Source organism: Narcine bancroftii, chromosome 3, assembly GCF_036971445.1.
Source record: "Narcine bancroftii isolate sNarBan1 chromosome 3, sNarBan1.hap1, whole genome shotgun sequence".
NCBI classification, from domain to species: Eukaryota; Metazoa; Chordata; class Chondrichthyes; order Torpediniformes; family Narcinidae; genus Narcine; species Narcine bancroftii.
In genome coordinates this window covers 159,566,925-159,591,349 of record NC_091471.1, presented here as the reverse complement: position 1 = coordinate 159,591,349, position 24,425 = coordinate 159,566,925, and the positions used below count along the sequence as shown (strand labels likewise).

At 43.9% G+C, this 24,425-nt stretch overlaps 1 protein-coding gene across 3 annotated transcripts in view; it reads right to left on the bottom strand.

Moving 5' to 3' along the window:
* LOC138757779 (tetraspanin-5) overlaps positions 1-24,425 on the bottom strand; it is a 116,309-nt gene that overhangs the window by 4,152 nt on the left and 87,732 nt on the right. For 2 of the 3 annotated variants that reach the window (XM_069925673.1, XM_069925671.1), the window contains 4 exons: positions 22,821-22,991; positions 21,387-21,512; positions 1,683-1,730; positions 772-888 (listed from right to left, as the gene is read on the bottom strand). In XM_069925673.1, coding sequence (XP_069781774.1) covers positions 772-888; positions 1,683-1,730; positions 21,387-21,512; positions 22,821-22,991 — 462 coding nt within the window. Of the gene's footprint in view, positions 1-771; positions 889-1,682; positions 1,731-21,386; positions 21,513-22,820; positions 22,992-23,725; positions 23,867-24,425 lie in introns of those variants that run through there. The other variant, XM_069925672.1, reaches the window with a different exon arrangement.

Genomic DNA, 24,425 nt, shown 5'->3' with positions numbered 1-24,425 from the left:
GCACTGTGCGGTAACAGCTCTACCCACTGGTGCACAATGCTGCCCTTCCCCCCCCCCCCCCCAACCCTTTCAAAGAATGTTATTTAAAAGATTTCTTCATCTAACACTGGTTTTACAACAATCCTGAATCAGCATCTCAACACAAAATATCAAATTCCTTTCCCTTCACAGACGCTGCTTCACACACTGTGTTGGGGATCAGCGGAGGGACGAAAGCTGGAACTCACTGCCCATGTTGAGAAAAAGCCAAGGAGACGACCCTACAGGGTGGAGGACCACAGCAGCGGACCAGTGAGGGGCTCGGCAGCTGAAGGACTCACACCAAGCTGAGGGCTGCTCGAGACCAGCTTCTGGGAACAAGGTTTTAGGACCGGCAGATGCTGGAATCTGGCGCAAAACACAATCTGCTGAAGGAACTCAACAGATCGAGCAGCATCAGTGGCAGAGAAGTGGTCAATATTTCAGCTTAAAACCCTCATCAGGTCCTGAAGAAGGGTTCTGACCCAATACTTCAACCATTCTTTTTCTCTCACTGATGCAGTTCCACCCACTAATTTCATCCAGTGAATAATTTTTAACACCTTAAGGAGGTGGGACAGAGGTTTAGAGAGAGGATTCCAGAGGTTAGGGTCTTGTCACTAATGGTGGAGCAATAGAAAGTGAATGAGAGAAGTGGGAGGTTCAGGAGCATCACCCTCATAGGCTTGGAGGAAATTAGAAGCCTCAGTGGGATCTCAACACATGAACCCACCACTCAAGAATGACACTCACCTGCAACAATGCAATGCCAATAAATATTCCAGCAACCACTGTCAAGTTCTCCTGGAGCCACTTCTCAAACTGCACCACACATCCTTTCGTGTAGATATAATTCTGTTGCTCAAGGACCTGTAACAAGAGCACACAAGGTGAGGCAGTTTATCAAGTTCATTGGAAATTTATCCTCAGTCTCATATCTGATAAGGAGAATACCTAGGTCTCATAGTCCCTTTGACAGGTGTGCAAAATCACTCCCAATCACTTTGGTCTAGGTGTCAACTACACAGTCAGGGTCTCCAGGAATTACATACACAGCTATGTGAAATGTCTCCATTATATCTCCCACACAGAAACACACAGTTGACTTTAAAGTTATTCTATCTTTAACAGCAAAATCTTTTCAGTGAAACACAAAAGTTGCATCCTGAGTGAATAATGAGAAGCTGGAGGGACTCAGTTGGTCACGGAAAGAAATGGTCAGTACTTCTGATCGGGAGCCTTTATCGAAACTAAAATGGGAAGAGGTGGAGAGAGGACAAGATGAAAGGATATTGGACAGAAGAAGGTAGAGAGACGGGTAGAGGGAGAGACTAGGGCAGAGAGGGAAGGTTTGAGAGAAAATAACAGGAGTAGGGAGATGGAAACAGTAGGACCAGATGGGGTGTGGGTTACCTAAAATTGTACAGTTCAATGGACATTGGGCTTCAGGATGGTCCAAGATGTGTTGTTCCTCCAAGTTTTATTTGGTCTCATCCTGAAATGGACATGGCCAAAGCAGATGCATCTATATGGGAATGGTGAGGCGGATTCAAACAATGGGCAACCAGAGGTTATCTGACTATCACTCTCCAAGGATGCTGTCTGATCTGCTGAGTCTCTCCAGGTTGTTTTGGTACTTAGTTGTGCGAGATCCTCGAACTCACCTCTTTCAACCTCACATCGTACCCGCACTGGGTGTTAATAACATCCTCCTAAAGATACAAAACAAAACTGTTACCCAATGTCAATGCTATTGGATAATTTATCCAGAGCCTACCAACACATTCTTCCTGCTAATGTAAACAACAGTCTGGAATCTACCTGCAACGTAATGTGATTTTAGCTGGTGTTCAGAGGAAAGATTCAGATTAGATCTCAGCTTTATTGTCAAAGTATATACATGACATCACATATAACCTTGAGATTCTTTTTCCTGCGGGCGAGACAGAAATACCACTTATTGGTAGTGCAAAAAAATAATTGTACACAGTGTATACATGTAATCAAATAAAGAACTGTGTAATAAGATAATGAATGTAAACAAAACTGACTGTGCAATACAGAGAGATTTTTCAAATCAATAAGTGCACTAGAAAGAGTCCTTAAATGAGTCCCTGATTGAGTTTGTAGGTGAGTTGATCTGGCTCTATTTTCTTTCTATGATTATGTATGATAATTGGGCTGTAAGATGAGATCGGAGTGATCGGCGTGGTTTAGCTATATCTGTAGGTTTTTTTTAAAGTTTTTTTTTAAGTTTTTTTTAATTCAGATTTGTTTTTTCTTCTTTTTTGGGTTTTTTTTTTCTCTTTTTTCATATATTGTTATTAATTATATCTTTTCTTTTAGAGATAGTTCACACCCTAAACTGATCAAATTTTTTTTTATGATATATTTTTATTCTGTAATATTATTGTTTAATATCTCTGTATTAATTCATTACTTACTATGTATTTTTTATATCTCTTTGAACTGTATGTGTTTATAAATTATAATAATAATAAAAAGATTGAAAAAGAAAGAAAGAGTTTGTTGTTGAGGAGTCTGATGGTGGAGGGGTAGCAGCTGTTCCTGAACCTGGTGGTGCAAATCTTGAGACAACTATACCTCTTTCCTGATGATGGCAGCAAGAACAGTGTATGTGCTGGTGGTGTGGATCCTCGATGATTGCAGCTGCTCTCCAACATCAGGGTTCCCTGTAGATGTTCTCGATGGTGGGAAGGGGTTTGCATGTGTTGTCCTGAGCTGAGCCCACTACCTTTTGGAGGGCTTTACGCTCAGGGTTATTGGTGTCTCAATACCAGACCATTATGCAATCGGTCAGCACACTTTCGACCACACAGCCATAGAAACTTACCAAGGTTTCTAGTGCCATGCCAAACTTCCACAAACTCCTGAGGAAATAGAGGCACTGACATGTTTTCTGCACAATGCCATTAGTGTGTTGGGTCCAGGAAAGATCCTCCAAGATAGTGACTCCCAAGAACTTAAATTTGCTCACCCTCTCTACTTCTGATCCCCCAATGATCAGTAGATTGTATATCTTTGGTTTTCCCTTCCTGAAATCCACAATCACCTCCTTAGTGATAGTGTCATTGAGTGCAAGGTTATTACTGGTGCATCATTCAGCCAAGTTTTCAATCCCCCTCCTGCATGCTGACTCGTTATCTTTGTTTATTCAACCCACCATTTTCAGCTGCCATCTCAGAGTGATTTCCCCAACATTGATGAGCAGCTGGAGATCCTTCCTTTAGGGTCAGAAACTCAATTCTACCAGACACTGCCCTCAAATCATCTGCAGCCTGGACGAGACAATGACCCACTTCATGGACTTGGCATCCAGCAAGGTTAGGAAAAGGGACTGCAAAGGTTCATCCCGAGCAGTTGTGTCACCGAGGAGTCACTGACCTACAGGCTGTTCCCAGAGATACTCCAAGACACGTGTCAGCCATGTGACAGAGGAGTGTCTGACCTACAGGCTGTTCCCAGAGACACACCAAGACTCACATCAGGTTCTGTTGGAAGGTCTTCAGCTTGGTAAAAAAAAAACATTCATCTGGGGTGCAAGGATCTTTTTTAAGTTCTTAGAAGCATCCTGTCAAGGTGCATCACTGCATGGCAGGAACTGCTCTGCCCAAGACCACAAGAGACTGCAAAGGGTTGAAAACATGGCTCAGTACATCACAGATCCCCCTTTTTGCTGACAGGAGGGTGATGAAGAATGGAGCAAGGGTGGGATGAGTCTTTTAATATGTTGGTTGTTTTTCCAAGGCAACAGGAGTTATAGGAGAGGTCGATGGAAGGGGGATGGGGTATAGACAACACTTTCCATGTTTCTATTATTTCCCAATTTCAAAATGTGCCATCTTCACAAAAATGTAAGCGATGATATTCCAATTTACTATCTTATTATTCCAATAAATCAAACTTCGTATTTGCAGCTGTAAGCAGCTTAATTGGTTGATTAAAAAATGGATAAACTTCGCATCAAGATTTTCATAACGATGGATAAATAAAGTATTCGCCTATATTTAAAGACATAACGATATAAAACTATGATTAAGACAGAATAAGATGATTAAGATGAAACAAGATGAATCAAAGAGATCTTACATTTCTGTCATGATTCTCCGAAGAATGAGAACAAGCTCCCCGTACGCCTGGATATTACAACATATAATATCATGGCAACTATGGCAACATTACAAACAACCATTTTTCTTAAAGGGATAGTCATAAAATTACTAAGTGGGGGATCTGTGATAGTCTGAGCCACGTTTACAACCCTCTGCAGTCTCTTGTGGTCTCGGACAGAGCAGTTCCCATCCCATCCCATGCAGTGATGCACCTTGACAGAATGCTTCTAAGAACTTAAAAAGCATCCTCGCACACCAGATTTTTTTTTTTTTTAGCAAGCTGAAGACCTTCCAACAACACCTGACATGTGTCTTGGTATGTCTCTGGTAACAGCCCATAGGTCATGAATGTCCACCTCAATATTCAAGGACATTTTCTTTCCCATCATTATCAGATTACTGAATGAACTCCAAAGCAGTAAAATTCTGCTGCCTTGGCTCCGTACCAACTGATCTCCCTCTGTAACTACACTTTATGTCATACTATGTTCAAGGTGTCTGACTGGTCTGCTCATAAGACATCTTGGTGCATGTGACAATCAACCTGAGATGTCCATAAGCGAATGCTGCTGGCTGGCATGTCCCAGGCTGCAAGATCACGCACTAAAGGATCCAGCTTAGCTCAGTGCAGTCACTAGGTTGGCTCAGTGGGGAAGGACCAATCACTCCCCACCTACATCCACGATACCTCTATCTCTTCCATCCACAGCCACTAAGAACCACAGACTAGCGCTCTACTGCCACTGGATACTGAGGTGTCAGTCACTTCAACACTTCATGCATTAAGGAGGAAACTAGTGGTATTGACACATTATAAGAGAACCTATTGAATTGGAACTACTATTTACTGTATATATTATGAATAATATATTTTTGAAAAGTAAGAACTCCAAGTCTATGGCACCACCTCCTGCTGTGACTTGAAGTGTGGCCGAGTCCAGACATGGATCTACAGGACATAGGTATATCATTTCATGGAAATTACACAGCATGGAAACAGATTCTTCAGCCCTGGTTGTCCATGCTGACTGCCTTGTCTATCTAAGTTAGTCTCATATGTGTTCAACCCATATCCCTCTAAAACTTTCCTATCCATGTACCTGTCCAAATGTATTTTATCATTGTCCCTACCTTCACCACTTCTCTGGCAGCTCGTTCCACACACCAACCACACTCTGTGAAGGTGTTCTTCATGTCCTCTTTAAATCATTCCCCTCTCATCTTAAATCTATGTCCTCTAGTTTTAGATTTCAATACCCCGGGATGAAGACTGTGACCATTCACCCCTCACAAGCCACTCTAAGATCACCCTCAGTATCCTGGGCTCTAGGAAACAAAGAGCCCTAGCCAATCCAGTCTCTCCTTATAATTCAAGACCTCCAGTCACAGTAACATTTCCATTCATCCTTTCTGCACTCCACCCAGCTTAATGACACCCTTCCCATAGCTGGGTGACCAGAAATATTTACCATGCTCCCAATTTCAAATATTTGCCCAAGAACTATCATTGGAGTTTGGGAATGAGTTAGGTCTTGAGGGAAGGGTATTTGGAGCACAATAAAGTGGAGGGAATTTTTTTCCAATCTCAGGTTAGAACTTACCTTGCCTTTCTATTAGTATTTCACTCTTGTACTGACCAACTTCCTCCCACTAAATCACCTTCGTAAGTAGAACAATTCTATCCTCGGTCTAGTCACCATTCATCGTTAGTGTTGCTGCCTCCATTCTGTTGTCAAGTCATCCCGACCCTTGCCTCTCCAACCTCCTCCAATCCTTCAACATTCCTCCTATTGTACTCACCCAATTTCCATTCCTCCCCCATTGCCCCCCCCCAACTTCTTGTCGAGATATCCACCACTAGAAATTCCATCCTAAACCTTGCCACTTTTAAGATACCCTCCCATGCTTTGGAGATGGTGAAGAGCAGGTGTAAAGGAGGGGGGGGGGGCGGTCAGCCTAGAAAGAGAAATTGAGATGCCTGGGTCTGTACTTGTTGGAATTCTGAAGAATAAGAGGGGAATCATAGTAACGTATAAACTTATGAAAGGGGCATGTACTGTTCCCATTTCCTTCTTACAGCGAAAACATCTATCTGAATCCCATTCTTTTAATTTTTGAGGAGTGATATTTAACCTGTGTAACCAATTATACTGTATCATGTGTAACCTTGTGTTTATTGTATTCTTCATAGTTCCAGAGCATAACTTTTCCCATACTTCATTTTTTATCTTTATGTTTAAATCCTTTTCCCACTTTTGTTTAGGTTTATAGTTTATGTCATCATTTTCCTTATCTTGCTTCTTAATGTACATATTTGTTATAAATCTTTTAATTATCATTGTGTCTGTAATCACATATTCAAAGCTGCTTCCTTCTGGTAATCTCAGTCTGTTTCCCAATTTATCCTTTAAATAAGCTTTCAGTTGATGATATGCAAACATTGTACCATGAGTTATTCCATATTTGTACTTCAACTGTTGAAGTGTTAATAAATTATTTCCCAAAAAACAATTTTCTATTCTTTTGATTTCTTTTCTCTCCCATTCTCTCAAGGAAAGGTTATCTATTGTAAAAAGGATTAGTGGATTTTGCGTCAATAATAATTTTGGTATTTGGTAATTCATATTTTTCCTTTCTAAGTGGATCTTCTTCCATATATTAAATAAATGATGTAATACTGGTGAGCTTTTATATTGCACCAAATTTTCATCCCACTTATAAAGTATATGTTCTGGTACCTTCTACACTATTTTATCTAGTTCTATCTTAGTCCAGTCTGGTTTTTCCCTTGTCTGGTAAAAATCTGATAAATACTTTAATTGTGCGGCTCTATAATAATTTTTTAAGTTTGGTAACTGCAAGCCACCTTGGTTCTACCTCTCTGTTAATTTATCTAATGCTACCCTCGGTTTCCTCCCTTTCCACAAGAATTTTCTTATTATTCCCTTCAGTTCATTAAAAAAAAATCTCTGTAAAGGGAATTGGTAACGTTTGAAATAAGTATTGTATCCTCGGGAAGACGTTCATTTTAATGCAGTTTACCCTCCCTATCAACGTTAGCGGTAATTCTGTCCAATGTTCTAAGTCTTCCTGCAATTTATTTATTAGTGGCTGATAATTTAGTTTGTACAAGTGGCTTAAGTTAACTAACCTGATACCAAGGTATCGGATTGCTTGTACTTGCCATTTAAATGGTGATTTTTTAAAAATTCTGTATAATCCGCATTACTCATTGATATCACTTCACTTTTCTTTGCGTTCATCTTGTACCCCGATATTTCTCCATATTCCTTCAATTTCTTATGTAATTCTTTTATTGATATCTCTGGTTTTGTTAGGTATACTATGATGTCATCTGCAAATAAGCTGATTTTATACTCCTCCTTTATTTTTATCCCTTTTATTTTATTTTCTATTCTTATCAGTTCTGCCAAAGGTTCTACTGCTAAGGCACACATCCCTGTCTAGACTTAATTGATTCGATACATATCCATTTACTGCTACCTTCGCCAACGGTCCATTATACAATGCTTTAATACAATTTATATATTTTTCTGCTAGATTGAACTTCTGTAATACTTTAAATAAGTAGTTCCACTCTACTCTGTCAAAAGCTTTTTCTGCGTCCAAAGCAACAGGCTCTGTTGGTTTTTTATTTCCTTGATCTGCATGAATTAGATTAATAAGTTTACAGAGATTACCCGCTGTTCGTCTTTTCTTAATAAATCCAGTTTGATCTTGTTTTACTATTTTTGGTACACAATCGGCCAATCTGTTTGCTAATAAATACGCTATTATCTTATAATCTGAGTTAAGTAGAGATATTGGTCTATATGATGCTGGTGTTAATGGATCTTTCCTAGTCTTTGGTATTACTGTAATCATTGCTGTCTTACATGAATCTGGCAAGTTTTGTGTTTCTTCCACCTGGTTCATTACTTCCAGGAGATGAGGAATTAATAACTCTTTAAATGTTTTATAAAATTCTATTGGAAATCCATCCTCTCCTGGTGTTTTATTGTTTGGCAGCTTTTTTAATATATCCTGTACTTCCTCTATTTCAAATGGTTTTATTAGTTTGTTTTGCTCCTCTTCTTTCAATTTTGGCAGTTCAATTTTAGCTAAAACTTCCTCTATTTTATCATCTTTCCCCTCGTTCTCAGTTTGGTATAATTGTTCATAAAATTCCTTAAAGTTCTCATTAATCTCTGTTGGGTTATATGTGATTTGTTTGTCCTTTTTTCTTGATGCCAATACAGTTCCTTCAGCTTGTTCTGTTTTAAGTTGCCAGGCTAATAATTTATGTGTTTTTTCTTCCAGTTCGTAATACTTTGGCTTTGTTTTCATTATGTCCTTCTCCACCTTATACGTTCATAATGTTTCATTTTTTTTTGTCTGCCAATTCTCTCTTTTTCGTTATATCATCCCTTTTTATTAGTTCCTTTTCTGTACTTACTATCTCCCTTTCCAACTGCTCTATTTCCTAATTATAATCCTTTTTCATCTTAGTTACATAACTTATTATCTGTCCTCTAATGAAGGCTTTCATTGCGTCTCATAATATAAATTTGTCTTTAACTGATTCTGTGTTTATTTCAAAATATGTTTTAATTTGGCGTTCAATAAACTCTAAATTCCTGCCTTTTAAGTAGCATGGAGTTTAACCTCCATCTATATGTTCTTGGTGGGATGTCCTCCAGTTCTATTGCTAATAACAGGGGTGAATGATCTGATAGTAGTCTAGCTTTATACTTCGTTTTCCTAACTCTCCCTTGAATATGGGCCGACAACAAAAACATATCAATCCTTGAGTAAGTTTTGTGTCTACTCGAATAATATGAATATTCCTTCTCTGTTGGGTGTTGCCTCCTCCATATATCCACAAGTTTCATTTCCTGCATTGATTTAACCATAAATTTGGCTACTTTATTTTTTTGCTAGTCTTTCGTTCAGTTTTATCCAACACTGGATCCATATTAAGGTTAAAATCCCCTCCTATCAATATATTTCCTTGTGTGTCTGCAATCTTCAAAAAAATATCCTGCATAAACTTTTGATTCTCCTCGGTAGGCGCATATATATTGAGCAAATTCCAAAATTCTGAGTATATCTGTGTGATAGTACAGATCTATCACCAATGTACATAGTGTATATAGTTACTGTATCTAGACTGTGCTTACAGCGATTGGCTGAGAGCTAAGCCACACCTATTGTTTGGGCCTTAAAGGGTTGTGTCCCTAGCCAGGTCGGATCATTCCGGACTGGTCGGCCACCTGTGAAGAGCTCCGGTCTTTTGCTAATAAAAGCCTTGGTTTGGATCAACAAGTCTTTGGTTCTTTCGACGAGCTCTACAATTTTATTAGCAAAAAGAATTTTTTTTGAAAGGGATGGAGCGTTTAACTCGGCCAGAAAAACTTGATATCGACCCACAGTCAGCTACAGCCTTCAAAGCCTTTAAGTTCTGGCTGCTGAACTTTGAAAACTTCCTGAGATTCATTCAGGTAGAGGAGGATAACCAGCGTCTAACAGCATTGCTGTCTATGGTGTCCTTGAGAGTCTACGAGAACATCCAGGATGAGACCACTTACACCGCAGCCATAAAGGTACTGAAGGAACTGTATGATCAACCGGTGAACAGAGTTCATGCCCGGCTCATGCTTGCGTCGAGGAAGCAACAGCCCGGCGAGTCCAGCAGGGCATATTTACAAGTATTAAAGGCATTGGGCAAGGACTGTAACTGTGTGGACAAAACTGCTGCCGAGATCACTAGCGACCTCGTCCGGGATGCCTATGTGGCCGGGCTCCGATCGAACGAAGTGAGGCTGCGTTTGCTCGAACAAGGGGTAGAAAAACTAGAGGACGTGGCCCGGATTGCAATCACAATGGAGGATGCAGCCTTAAAGTCCACCGAGCTCTCTAGGGACTGGACCCCACATTCTGATGTGAGTAGAGTGCCCTTCTACCCTACCCCTGACGGCCTGTCGGCTGCTGCTACCCTGCCCCGTGCGAACCCGAAATGTTATTTCTGCGGGAGGGACAAGCACAGCAGGTCCCAGTGCCCAGCAAGAAAAGCCAGGTGCCAGAAGTGCCTTAAAAACGGCCACTTTGCTGCAGTCTGTAGGTCTAAAATGGCCGCCAGCAAACACAGTGCCTCGTGTGAAGCTCAACCGCCACTATCCCATTCAAACTCTTCTTCCCCAGAGCTCTCGTCCAATGAGAGCGAGGGCTCCCCTGCACGGCAACGCCTGATGTCACGGAGACGCCGAACCCGGAAGGGGCAACCCACCGTCGCAACCATGGTGATGGCCTGCCTCTCGCCCCCGTGCCACCCCCGGGGCCGACGCTACCGCCGCTGCTGCCGCCGCCGCCACGGACACCCCCGGGGCCGACGCTACCGCCGCTGCTGCCGCCGCCACGGACACCTCCGGGGCCGACGCTACAGCCGCTGCTGCCGCCGCCACGGACACCCCCGGGGCCGACGCTACCGCCGCTGCTGCCGCCGCCACAGACACCCCCGGGGCCGACGCTACCGCCGCCGCAGCCACCCCCGCGGCCAACCAGGTGCTCACCCTAGCGTCCATCGCTGACGACCGCCAGGGCCCGACCGCCGGTCGCGAGCAACTACAAACCCCACTACTTACCATTCACCCGCCACAACAGCACTTCCGGGAGGTTCTCCAACCTGCTCCTCGAGCGTTGACTACGTCATCCCGTTGCGTGACGTCATCCCGTTGCGTGACGTCATCGCGCAAAACTCGCCTGTCAACTGCTTCAGTAACATTAAACCAGCAATGCTCTCATCCCCTCACCAGAGCAATGGAACTGATTAAAGTGCATGGACACTACACCAATTGCTTATTTGACTCTGGGTCAACTGACAGTTTTATCCAGCCAGATCTGGCCCTCCGTTGGGGACTTGACATTATCCCCACTACCCAGAGGATCTCATTAGCGACGAGGTCGCACTCGACTGGGATAAAGGGGTATTGCATCGCCACGCTGGAAGTACAGGGCGTGACGGTCACCCACTTTAAATTATTCGTCCTTCCCCAATTGTGCGCCCCAGTGTTGCTGGGATTAGACTTCCAGTGTCAGTTCCAAACGGTGTCCCTACACTTTGGGGGACCCCACGCCCCCCTCTCGGTCTGCCATCGCCCCACTCCCGAAGCACCCGAGCAACCCGCCCCCGTGCCCCGGGGCCAATCCTGCGGCCTTTCCACACTCCGGATTGCCCCGCCAGCACTCTTCGCAAACCTCACCCCTGGCTGGAAGCCTGTGGCCACCAAAAGTCGGCAATATAGTTACGAAAACAGGCAATTCATTAGGAGTGAGGTGCGTAGATTGCTGGATGAGGGCATCATCGAACCCAGTTCAAGCCCCTGGAGAGCCCAGGTGGTGGTTGTCAAGAATGGGGAAAAACTACGGATGGTGGTCGACTATAGCCAGACCATTAACCGCTTCACACTCCTGGATGCGTACCCCCTGCCACGCATCACGGATGTGGTGAACCAGATCGCCCAGTACCGCATTTTCTCCACTATTGACCTACGTTCGGCCTACCACCAGCTCCCGATCCGCTGCGAGGACCGACCATTCACGGCCTTTGAAGCGAATGGGCGGCTATATCAATTTCTCAGGGTACCATTCGGGGTCACAAATGGTGTCGCGGTCTTCCAGCGGGAAATGGACAGGATGGTGGACCAGAACGGGCTAACCGCTACCTTCCCGTATCTGGACAATATCACCATCTGCGGCCACGACATGCAGGACCATGACGCCAACCTAGACAAATTTCTTCAAACTGCCCGTCAGCTAAACCTGACTTACAATTTGGACAAGTGTGTTTTCCGGACCACACGACTCGCTATTCTAGGTTGTGTGGTGGAAAACGGGATAGTCATGCCAGATCCTGACCGCATGCGTCCCTTAATGGACTTACCCCCCCCACATACCCAGAAAGCTCTCAAACGCTGCCTGGGCCTTTTCTCGTATTATGCCCAATGGGTTCCAAACTACGCCGACAAGGCACGTCCTCTTATCAAGACCACCTCTTTTCCCCTCTCGACCGAAGCCACATCGGCTTTCGATCGAATCAAATCTGACATCGCTGCTGCGACGCTGCACGCGATCGATGAGTCTGTCCCGTTTCAAGTCGAGAGCGATGCATCCGACTTCGCCCTGGCAGCCACTTTGAACCAGGCCGGTCGGCCTGTAGCCTTCTTCTCCAGAACCCTCCAGGGTCCGGAGAGTAGACACTCCTCGATCGAGAAGGAGGCCCAGGCCATAGTTGAAGCGGTACGTCGCTGGAGACATTACCTCGCTGGGAGGCGCTTTACACTGTTGACTGATCAACGCGCGGTCTCCTTCATGTTCAGCAACACCCAGCGTGGTAAGATAAAAAACGACAAAATCGCCAGATGGAGAATCGAACTCTCCACCTTTAACTATGACATCCTGTACCGGCCTGGTAAGCTCAACGACCCGCCTGACGCGCTCTCCAGGGGGACGTGCGCCAGCATACAGATGGACAGACTACGGAAACTCCATGAGGCGTTCTGTCATCCAGGGGTCACTAGGTTTGCTCACTTTGTCAAGGCACGCAACTTACCCTACACAGTTGAGGAGATCCGCTCCATGACCCGAGCCTGTTCGGTGTGCGCCGAATGCAAGCCCCACTTCTTCCGTCCGGATAACTCCCACGTCATCAAAGCCACCCGCCCCTTCGAGCGTCTTAGCGTAGACTTTAAGGGACCCCTACCGTCGACCAACCGTAATACCTACATCCTTACGGCCATCGACGAATACTCCCGCTTCCCATTCGCTGTGGCCTGCCCAGACACCACTGCCACCTCAGTGATACAGGCCCTTCACAGTATTTTCACCATCTTCGGGTACCCCAATTCCATCCACAGTGATAGGGGGTCCTCATTCATGAGTGCAGAGCTGCAACAGTACCTTCTGGAGTGTGGTATTGCTTCAAGCAGGACCACGAGCTATAACCCACGCGGTAATGGCCAGGTCGAGAGGGAGAATGCCACCATGTGGAGAGCGGTTACACTGGCTCTCCGGTCTAAAGGTCTCCCCACCTCTCACTGGCAGGAGGTTCTCACTAGTGCCTTACACTCCATCCGCTCCCTCCTATGTACTGCAACAAATGCCACCCCCCACGAAAGGATGTTCCTTTTCCCGAGGAAATCCGAATCGGGAACCACTGTACCGGCATGGCTCACCGTCCCTGGCCCTGTCCTTTTGCGACGCCACATCCGGCACTCAAAGAACGACCCCTTGGTCGACCGAGTGACTCTACTCCACGCGAACCCACATTACGCATACGTGGAGTTCCCAGACGGCGGGAGGACACTGTTTCGGTGCGGGACCTAGCTCAGGACGCGGTAGACCCAGCAAACCCCCCAACTCCTTATGCTCCAGGCCCCGTGCCGCAACTGAAGGACCAACAGCACCCCAATGACTCGGGCCACCCTGCCGACAAAACGACTGGGGAATTGAGCGACGGAGCAGTCGCACCCGATGAGCCCGCTGGCGACACCACTCCAGCGACCCCAATCCCGGCACCACGGCGGTCACGCCGGATGGTCAGACCCCCTGACCGCTACAGTCCTTGACCTACCCCTTCCTTTTCATTCTCTCCCTCGTTTTTGTTTTTTCTTCCAGGGTCAATTCTCCAAGAAGGGGTGAATGTGATAGTACAGATCTATCACCAATGTACATAGTGTATATAGTTACTGTATCTAGACTGTGCTTACAGCGATTGGCTGAGAGCTAAGCCACACCTATTGTTTGGGCCTTAAAGGGTTGTGTCCCTAGCCAGGTCGGATCATTCCGGACTGGTCGGCCACCTGTGAAGAGCTCCGGTCTTTTGCTAATAAAAGCCTTGGTTTGGATCAACAAGTCTTTGGTTCTTTCGACGAGCTCTACAATCTGACACTATCATTGCATACCTCCCTGCTGGATCTATTATTTCCTCCTCCATTTTGATTGGTACATTTTTGTTAACTAGTATGGCTACACCTCTAGCTTTTGAATTATTTGAATTATGTGTCCTACCCAGTCTCTCTTTAATTTGTTATGTTCCACTTCAGTTAGATGCATTTCCTGCACAAATGCTTTATCTATTTTTGCCTTCTTCAATAAATTTAGTAGCCTCTTCCTTTTAATTTGGTTATGTATTCCATTAATGTTGATAATCATATAGTTCAACGTGGCCATCTTATATCTTGCTTACACCTCTTTTCCAACTTCTCGCCACCTCCATCCCCCTTTTTCCCATTTTCATCTCTTAGTTTTCCCTTATTAAACTTAATGTATGACAACACATTTAAAACATAAAATACCCCAACAGTTCCCACACCCAATAATACTTTATCCCCAAATGCTCCCCCCCCCATTCTGAGTTGCCCCTTATCCCTTGCCGGGCAACCACAACTTCCCTTTCCATTTGGATTGCGATCTTGCTCGCAAGCGTCAACTGATTTTGCAGTGACGGTTATTCCCTCTCCCCCCAGTCCCGCCCAAGAAAACACTTTTTTTTTACACATCTAACAAAGCTCTCCTTTTCTTCCCCCCCTTCCTTCCTTCCCTTTCCCTCTTTAGTTCTTCACATATACATTGTTTTTACATCTTTTTATATACTTTATCGCCATTATTCATTCTTGTTACATCTCTTAATCTCTTCTTCTATCCTGCAAATGTTCTGCGAATTCTTGTGCTTCCTCCAGATCCGAGAACAGTCTGTTTTGCTCCCCAGGTATAAATATTTTAGGACCGGCTGGATGTCTTAACATGAATTTATAACCTTTTTTCCATAAAATCGTTTGCATTGTATTAAACTCCTTCCTCCTCTTTAAGAGTTCAAAACTTATGTCTGCGTAAAAAAATAATTTTTGACCCTTGTATTCCAATGGTTTATTATCTTCTCTAACTTTATTCCTTGCCTGTTCCAGTATATTTTCTCTTGTCGTATATCTCAAAAATTTTACTAGGATGGATCTTGGTTTTTGATGTGTCTGCGGTTTCAGAGCTAGTGTTCTGTGTGCCCTTTCTATTTCCATTTCTTCCTGAATTTCTGATATTCCCAGGACCTTCGGGATCCATCCTTTTATAAATTCCTTCTTGTCTGTGCCTTCTTTACCCTCCTTCAGGCCCACTATATTTATGTTGTTTTGCCTACTATAATTTTCCAACTTATCAACTTTCTGAGCTAACAACTCTTGTGTCTCTTTAATTTTTTTGTGATTTTCTTCCAATTTTTCTCTGAAGTCATTTACTTCCATTTCTACAGCCCTTTCCCATTCTTCCACATTCTCTACTTTTTTCCCTATTTCTGTCATTACCAGCTCTAAACTTTGCATTTTATCTTCTGCTCTTTTCATTTTCCTTTTAATTGCACTAAATTCTAATGATAACCATTCTTTTAATGCTCTCATTTGTTCTTCAAAAAAAAGCTTTATCAATATTTTGTCCATCAGTTTTACCTTCTATTTCTCTGTGAAGATCTTGGTCTTCTTCTTCCTCTTCTTCTGTGTCTGTACCTGTGTTTGTGTCTTCTTCTTCTGTTCTTTGTGTCTGTGTCACTTCTGTTTTTCCTGATGAGCTACTTGTATCTCTTTGTCGGGCCTCTTCTTGCTGGGCCTCTTGCTGTTGGTCCTCCCCTCCTTGACTGCTCGTCTGTCGGGCTTCCTGCCGTTGATCCTCTTGTCGGTCACCCGTCCATCTTTCTCCCTCGTCTGTTTCCTTGCTCACACCCCTGCCACCTTCCTCATACTCCAGCTGAGCGCCCTGATGTCGGACGTCCCTCAGCTGTTAATGCTGTGGCTGCCTGCTCCTCTGCTGAGCCCCCCTCCCATCAGTGTCCTCTTTTTTCTTTGATTGCGCAGTTGCACACATTTGTTTGGCTCCAAGAGCCATTTTTGAAGTCCACCGGTCGGGAGGTTGTAACTCTGCAGTGCAGGCACCAACCTTGGGGATTGGGTGCTCCTCGCCACCACAGCTCTCTGTTCTTTCATGCAGGTAAGGCCTTCTTCTTTCTTCTCCGGTGACTTTTTTTTTGGTTGTTTTTACTTTCTCCTTCTTGGGTGCCATCTTCTCTGTAACTTTATCTTCTATTTCTTATATTTTATTTTTTGTTGTGCTTTGTCTTTTCCTAACTTTTTTCCTGGAGAGGGTTGGTTTTCCCGACTGGCCACTATTCCGTCATGTGACTCCTCCTATTTCGTTAAGAGTTTGAGGAGATTTGGTACGTCACCAAAGACTTGGAAATTTCTACAGGTGTACCATGAAGAGCATTCTGACTGCTTGCATCACTGTCTGGCAAGGAGGTGCGTATGCATGGGACAGGATCATGCTGCAGAGTGTTGTAAGCTCGCCCAGCACCATTAGCCTTCCTTCCATTAATGGCATCTTTAAGAAGCAGAGCCTCAAGAAAGCAGCTTCTATTATCAAGGACCCTCACCACCCAGGTCATGTCCTTTTCTCACTGCTACCAGCAGGGAGGTGGTACAGGAGCCTGAAGATAAGTACCCAATGTTACAAAAACAGCTTCTTTCCCTTCACCAACAGATTTCTGTGCAAACAATGAATCTCTAGACACTACCTCAATATTCTCTCTTTTTTTTCCACTAATTATTCATTTTTAAATATTGTATTTATGGAAATGTAATTCACAATACTGCTGCCACATAACAACAAATTATGTTCATGTCAATAAACCCATGGAAGGAAGTCAAGAGAGAAAGTAAGACAATTGGTGGGGGTGGGGGGGGGGGGGAATACCAGAAATTGGAGGTCATTGTTGACCTCCAAGGTAGTAATCTCTGGATTGCTGCCCGTGCCACGAGCTAGTGAGGGTAGAAATAGGAGGATGTGGAGGATGAATGTGTGGCTAAAGAGATGGTGCAGGGGGCAAGGGATAAGATTTCTGGATCATTGGGATCTCTTCTGGGGAAGGTCGGACCTGTACAAGAGGGATGGACTCCACTTGAACTGGAGGGGGACCAATGTGCTGGCAAGTTGATTTGCTAGAGCTGTGGGGGAAGGTTTAAACTAGTTTGGCTGGGGGGTGGGGAACAGAGGGTGAGAGCAGTGTCCAGGGAGTATGGCCACCGAGATAGGAATAAAAAAGATAGATTAGGGTAGAAGGTAAAAAAGAGAATATATGTGAGGGTCATTCTCTGAGATGCATATATTTTAATGCAAGAAGCATAGTGAACAAGGTAGATGAGCTGAGAGCATGGATAGATACTTGGGGTCACGATATTGTGGCAATTAGAGAGACAGGACTGGCAACTTAATGTTCCAGGATACATTTGTTTTAGATGTGATAGATCAGGGGGTAAAAAAGGAGGAGGAGTTGCTCTGCTTGTTAGGGAGGACATTACTGTCGTGAGGTGGCAGGATGGTATGGAGGGATCGACCAGTGAGGCTGTTTGGGTGGAATTGAGGGGTGGAGGAGGCAAACGGGTGCTAATAGGGGTGTATTACAGACCACCAAATGGGCTAAGGGAATTAGAGGAACAAATTTGTAGGGAGATAACGTATATGTGTGAAAATCTTTGGGTAGTGATCATGGGAGATTTTAACTTCCCACACATTGATTGGGATACCCATACGGTTAGAGGGCTGGATGGGCTAGAGTTCGTTAAATGTGTTCAGGATTGTTTTCTAAATCAGTTAGTAGAAGAACCGACTCGGGATGGTGTAATACTGGATCTCCTGTTAGGGAACGAGCTAGGTCAGGTAGCGGACATTAATGTTGGAGAACCAATTGGGTCTAGTGATCATAATTCCGTTAGTTTTAGGGTAGTTTTAAGGAAGAGCAAGGAGAGGCCTAAAGTTGAGGTTCTGGATTGGAAAAGAGCAAATTTCGTAGGAATAAGAAGGGATTTGGGGAGTATTGAGTGGGACAGGATATTTTCAGGTAAGGATGTTAATGAAAAATGGAGGATATTCAAAAAAGAAATTTTGAGGGTACAGAGTAGTTATGTCCCAGTCTGGATCAAAGGAAAGGCTGGAAGTCATAGGGAGGCTTGGTTTTCGAGGAATATTGGAAATTTGGTTAGGAGAAAAAGGGAGGTGTACAAGAGGTATAAAGAGCAGGGAGCTGAGAAGTTGAAGGAGGACTACAAGGAGTGTAGAAGGAATCTTAAGAAAGAAATTAGAAAGGCCAAAAAAAGGCATGAAGAGGCTTTGGCTGAGAGAGTAGAAATAAATCCAAAGGGTTTCTATAAGTACATTAAAAGTAAAAGATTAGTGAGAGATAAAATTGGACCCCTTGTAGATAGCGTGGGTAAGCTGAGTGAGAAGTCTGAGGAAATGGGGGAAATTTTGAATGATTTCTTTGCCTCGGTATTCACTAGGGAAAAAAATGTTGAACCAGTTGAAGTAAAGAAAAATAGTGGGGAGGTCATGAAGCGTATAAGGATAAACGAGGAGGTAGTGATGGCTGTGTTAAAAAAGATAAAGGTGGATAAATCTCCCGGACCGGACAAAATATTCCCAAGGACACTCAGGGAGGCTAGTGGACAGTTAGTGGGGCCATTAACAGAGATATTTAGGATGTCACTGGCTACGGGGGTGGTGTCAAAGGATTGGAGGGTGGCACATGTGGTTCCTCTGTTTAAGAAAGGGTCCAAATGCAAACCTGGGAATAATAGGCCTGTAAGTCTGACGTCTGTGGTGGGCAAGTTGATGGAAAGTGTTCTGAGGGATGCTATTTACAAATTTTTGGATGTACAAGGATTGATAGGGAGTAATCAGCATGGTTTTGTCAGGGGTAGATCATGCATGACAAACCTGATTGAGTTTTTCGAGGGGGTTACAAAAAAGGTTGATGAAGGGAAAGCTGTGGATGTTGTCTATTTGAACTTTAGTAAAGCTTTTGACAAAGTTCCCCACAGGAGGTTAGGAAAAAAGGTGGAGGCATTAGGTATAAATAAGGAGGTAGTGAAATGGATTCAGCAGTGGTTGGATGGAAGATGTCAGAGAGTAGTGGTAGAAAATTGTTTGTCCAATTGGAGGCCGGTGACTAGTGGAGTTCCTCAGGGTTCGGTCCTGGGTCCACTATTATTTGTTATATATATTAATGATCTGGATGTAGGGGTAGAGAATTGGATAAGCAAGTTTGCGGATGACACAAAAATTGGTGGTGTTGTGGACAGTGAGGTAGATTACCGTAGATTAAAAGCTGATTTAGGAAGGCTGGAGGTGTGGGCTGAGAAATGGCTGATGGAATTTAATACAGATAAATGTGAGGTGCTGCATTTTGGAAAGGCAAATTTAAATAGGTCATGTACATTGAATGGTAGACAATTGAGGAGTGCAGAGCAACAAAGGGATTTAGGAGTTATGGTAAATAGTACCCTCAAGGCTGATACTCAGGTAGATGGTGTGGTGAAGAAGGCATTTGGAATGTTGGCCTTCATAAATCGGAGTATTGAATTCAAGAGTAGGGAGGTTATGATGAAATTGTACAAGGCATTGGTGAGGCCAAATTTGGAGTACTGTGTACAGTTTTGGTCATCAAATTATAGGAAAGATATAAACAAAATAGAGAGAGTGCAGAGAAGGTTCATGAGAATGTTGACAGGATTTCAGGGTCTGAGTTACAGGGAAAGGTTGTGCAGACTGGGGCTTTTTTTCTCTGGAGTGTAGAAGATTGAGAGGGGACTTGATAGAGGTGTTTAAGATTTTAAAAGGGACAGACAGAATAAATGTGGATAGGATTTTTCAATTAAGAAAGTGGGAGATTCAAACTAGAGGACATGGTTTAAGATTGAAGGGGGAAAATTATAAGGGGAACATGAGGGGAAATTTCTTTACGCAGAGGGTGGTGGGGATGTGGAATGAGCAGACGTGGTCGAGGCGGGATCATTGGTTACATTTAAGGATAGACTGGATCGTTACATGGAGAGGAGAGGACTGGAGGGTATGGACCGGGTGCTGGTCAGTGGGACTAGGAGGGTGGGGATTTGCTACGGCATGGACTAGTAGGGCCGAACTGGCCTGTTCTGTGCTGTAAGTGGTTATATGGTTATATCGTCTAATTGGAGACCAGTTACTCCAGTACAATACAGAATCCGAAGAATCAAAATTTATTGTCATGAACATGTCATGAAAGTCATTGTTTTGCAGCAGCGTCAGAGTGAAAACATTGCTATATATTACATTTCAAAAATAAATAATACAAGAAATAGGAGAAATTGAGATAGAATTCTGTGCTTCATTGTCCATTCAGGAATCTGATGGCAGCGGGGAAGAAGCTGACTTTGTGCCGCTGGGCACTCGTCTTCAGGCACCTGTACCTTTTTCCTGATGGTAGCAGTGCGAAGAGGGCATGTCTCCATGGTGGGAGTCCTGTAGGATAGAGGTTGCTTTCTTAAGACACCACCTCTTGTCACCTCGATAGAGTGAAAACTGGTGCTCGTGATGTTGCAGGCCAAGCTAACAACTCTCTGGAGTTTTTCCCTCCATTGGCACCTCCTTACCAAACAGTGATGCAACCAGCCAGAATGCTCTCCATGACACACCTGTAGAAATTTTCAATGGTCTTTGGCGACCGACCGAATCTCCTCACGAAGTAGAGCCTCAGGGGTCTTCTTCATGATTGTATTCATATGGAGGGCCCAGGACAGATCCACAGAGATAGTGACACCCTGACTTTGAAGTTCTTGATCTTCTCCACTGCTGACCCCTCGATGAGGACTGGGTCACGTTCTCTCGATTTCCTCCTGAGGTCAGTGCCAGAGAAACTCATCAAGTCACTCAGCATCACTAAGTAAAGAGCAACCAGCGTTTTGGGTCTGAGCCCTTCTTCAGGAATAAGCAAAAGCAGGTAGACTCCAGAATAAAAAGGTAGGGGAGTGGGTAGGAGGAGAGGAGAGCAGGGAGGAAGAATAAGAGGGAGGAGCACAGCTAACAAGTAAGAGGTGATAGGCAGATAGAGGGTAGAAGTCCCTTGAGACACAGGCCCAAAACATCGACTACCTTTTGCTCTCATGGGTGCTGCGTGGCCTGCTGAATTCCTTCAACCCTCTGTGTATTGCATTTGAACCCAGTATCTGCAGAATTCCACGTGTAACCTTCGTTCAAGTCTATTCAGCTGCCTTGTGTTTTGTCTGTCTGTGAAACACCTAGCGATTGTTTAAATCAACCCAAGTTTTCGCAGTGAATCTCGTTTCCCAGGACCTCCCTGATAATTGGAAGGAATACCTTTCCACTTACCGTGGGGTCTTTGGTGCAGCAGGAGAAGGGCACACCACAGCGTTCCCGACTGGTGTTGCTGTCTGTACAGTTGAAGTAAATATTCAGGTTCCAGTCATCAGCATTATGAGCACCGCAACATTCCCACTGGGAACGTAAAGAGGAAAGAGGGTTACTGTGGCCCAAAACTCCCCCTACCAATTTATTCAGGTGCTTGCCTGTATTTAGCTCATATCTTGAAGAAGGGCTCAGGCCCGAAATATTGGCTATGTAACTTTATCTTTAGTGCATAAAGAATGCTGTGTGGCTTGTTCAGTTTCTCCAGCAGTTTTGAGAAACAGAATAAATGAAAGAGTGGAATGCAAACCCTCCAGTCTTGTTTGGTTCATTGTTCCCTTGTTACCTTATAGCGCAGTCTCCTCAGCATTGTTGCATGCTGCTGCAGTTAGTACAGAAACACTTGGTCAAGACATTTGTCCTTCACTGTATATGTGTGAAAAAGAAAAAGTGTATATCATGGCTAACGTGATTTATGGTGTGAAAAATAAAAAATAAAAAAAAAAAAAGAAAAAAAGACATTTGTCCTTCCAGATGATGGGGAGAATATCCAACAAGTAGAGAAACACACATCTGGCAATGCTGGATTCCTGGGCAGACAGAATTGCTCCAGAGAGTCAGCAGGTCACACAGCATCCATGGGTAGAAATGTTCAGACAACACTTTGGGTTAGGACCCTCTATCAGGACGAAGATAGAATAGGCAAAGTGACATCTATAAAAGGGGGAAAGAAGCTGAGGGGGTGGCAGTGGTGATAAGAGTGGAGGACAGAGTTCGGGGAGGTGCAGAAACACCCAATCCAGATGTGGTGACCTGTGCACCCATGTGTGGGTCTGCACTCAGCTTCCTGTAGCCAAACATTTCAACTCCTCCAACTATTCCTACAATGTAATGCCAGTCTTCATCCTCGTCGATTGTCAGGGTAATGCCAAACATAAACTTGAGGAACAACACATCATATTCTGCCTGAACAGCCTTAAACCTGATGGCATGAACATTGATTTCACTATTTTAATGTAATTCCCATCCCCATCTGCTTCTACTACTTTCATCTAATTTCTCTCTCCCCCCCACCCTGCCCCCTTCTCTTTCTCATACTTGCCTCTCCACTCCCATTCCCTTCATCCTTTGGTGCTGTACTAATCTCACTGACAAAAGGCAAAGGAGGAAAAACCCAACACCCAACCCCAACCAACCAATTTTCCCCTGCAACCGCTGCAACCGTGTCTGCCTGTCCCGCATCGGACTTGTCAGCCACAAACGAGCCTGCAGCTGACGTGGACTTTTTACCCCCTCCATAAATCTTCGTCCGCGAAGCCAAGCCAAAGAAAGAAGAATCTATGGTTCAAATAGCCATGTCATAATATTCACATTTGAACTCACAGCCTGATAACTTACATACAACTGTGTGAAATCGATGAGATTCTGGAGATCAATGTCATCTCGGTAGGCTCTAATGTTCTTGTTAATAAAAAAGTTGAGCTGATCTCTGATCCAATCCTTAAAGACAAATGCCAGCACTCCAGCAGTGAGCTCCAGGAAAAAAATTACTCCAAGGAACACAGAGAACTGTTTTAAAACAAGAGAACAACAGGGTTAAAGAGGCTCCAGACTAGTACCTTTCATCTTCAAAGATCTGTCATTAAATGGCTGCTCTAAAAGGCCCCACCATCACCAGTACCCCTCTCTCCTGAAGCTGTTGTGCTTGGCAGATGAGAGGACTGAAAGAATAAAATGTTTTGCCCACTTGAGATGGGTGAGCACTTGAAATAAAAATTAAACTGCTTGAAGAACCCAGCAGGTCGAGCAGCATTCGTGGAGGCAAAAGAAAAGTGTCGAGACCCTGTGACAGAAACCCTGGCAAAGGGTAAAAAGTGTTTATCACAGCCTGGTATACTCCTGAGCATAAAGCCCTCCAAAAAGTAGTGGACACAGCCCAGGACATCTCAGTCAAAACCCCTCCCACCATCAAGAATATCTATATGGAACACTGCCATCAGAGAGCATCAGAAATCATCAAGGACCCTCACCATGCGGCACACACACTGTTCTCGCTGCTACCATCAGGAAAAAGGTATAGATGCCACAAGACTCGTTCAGGTTCAGGTATAGCTGCTTCCCCTCCACCATCAGACTCAACAACAAACATTTAAATTTTTATTTAAGGACTCTTTACTATTGCATGTTATTGATTTTTTTTTAAATTATCTACATTGCAGTCAGTTTGTTTACATTTCTTGATTTGTTTACGTGTACATTGCGCATTTTTTTTGCATTACGAATAAAGGGTAATTCTGTCTCACCAAAAGGAAAAATAATCCCAGGGATATATGTGATGTCGTGTATGTACTCTGACAATAAATCTGAAATCTGAACCTGATGATCACTTGAAAGGGCTGCCAGTTATGAATTACACATGAAGTGAGAACCTGTTCCATCATTTAACGCGACCCTAAGATGCAAGAGCAGAATCATGTTATTCAGCTGTTGAGTCTGCCCCACCATTCAAATCAGGGCTGATGCTGTTTACTTCTCAAACCCATTTTCCTGCCTTCTACCCATAACTTTGACATCCTTACTAATCAAAAACCTATCAACTTTCACTTTAAATTTCCCCATTCACTTGGCCTCCCCAAAGCCGTCTGTGGCAACGAGTCCAACAGATTCACCGGCCTCTGACTGAAGAAATTGGTCAGTTCTGTTTTAACGGGATCATGGTTGATTTGACTGCAGCCTCCATTTCTGTAAGTGACCTTTCATCTCCTCACTTACCATGGATGTACTGTACAACCCTAATGATCAAAAATAGGATTCTCCAAAATCTTCATTTATCCAAAAAAAATGTTACATTTCGGATAAATGAGGATATCCGAAACAAATTAGAAATCCTCATTTATCCAAAATATTTTTGGAGCTGAACTGCCTCACAAGTTGGTAAGAAAAATTCACTCAACATGAAATTAGAACGATTGTCCTAGTTTCAGGTCACTCACTCCCCTCTCT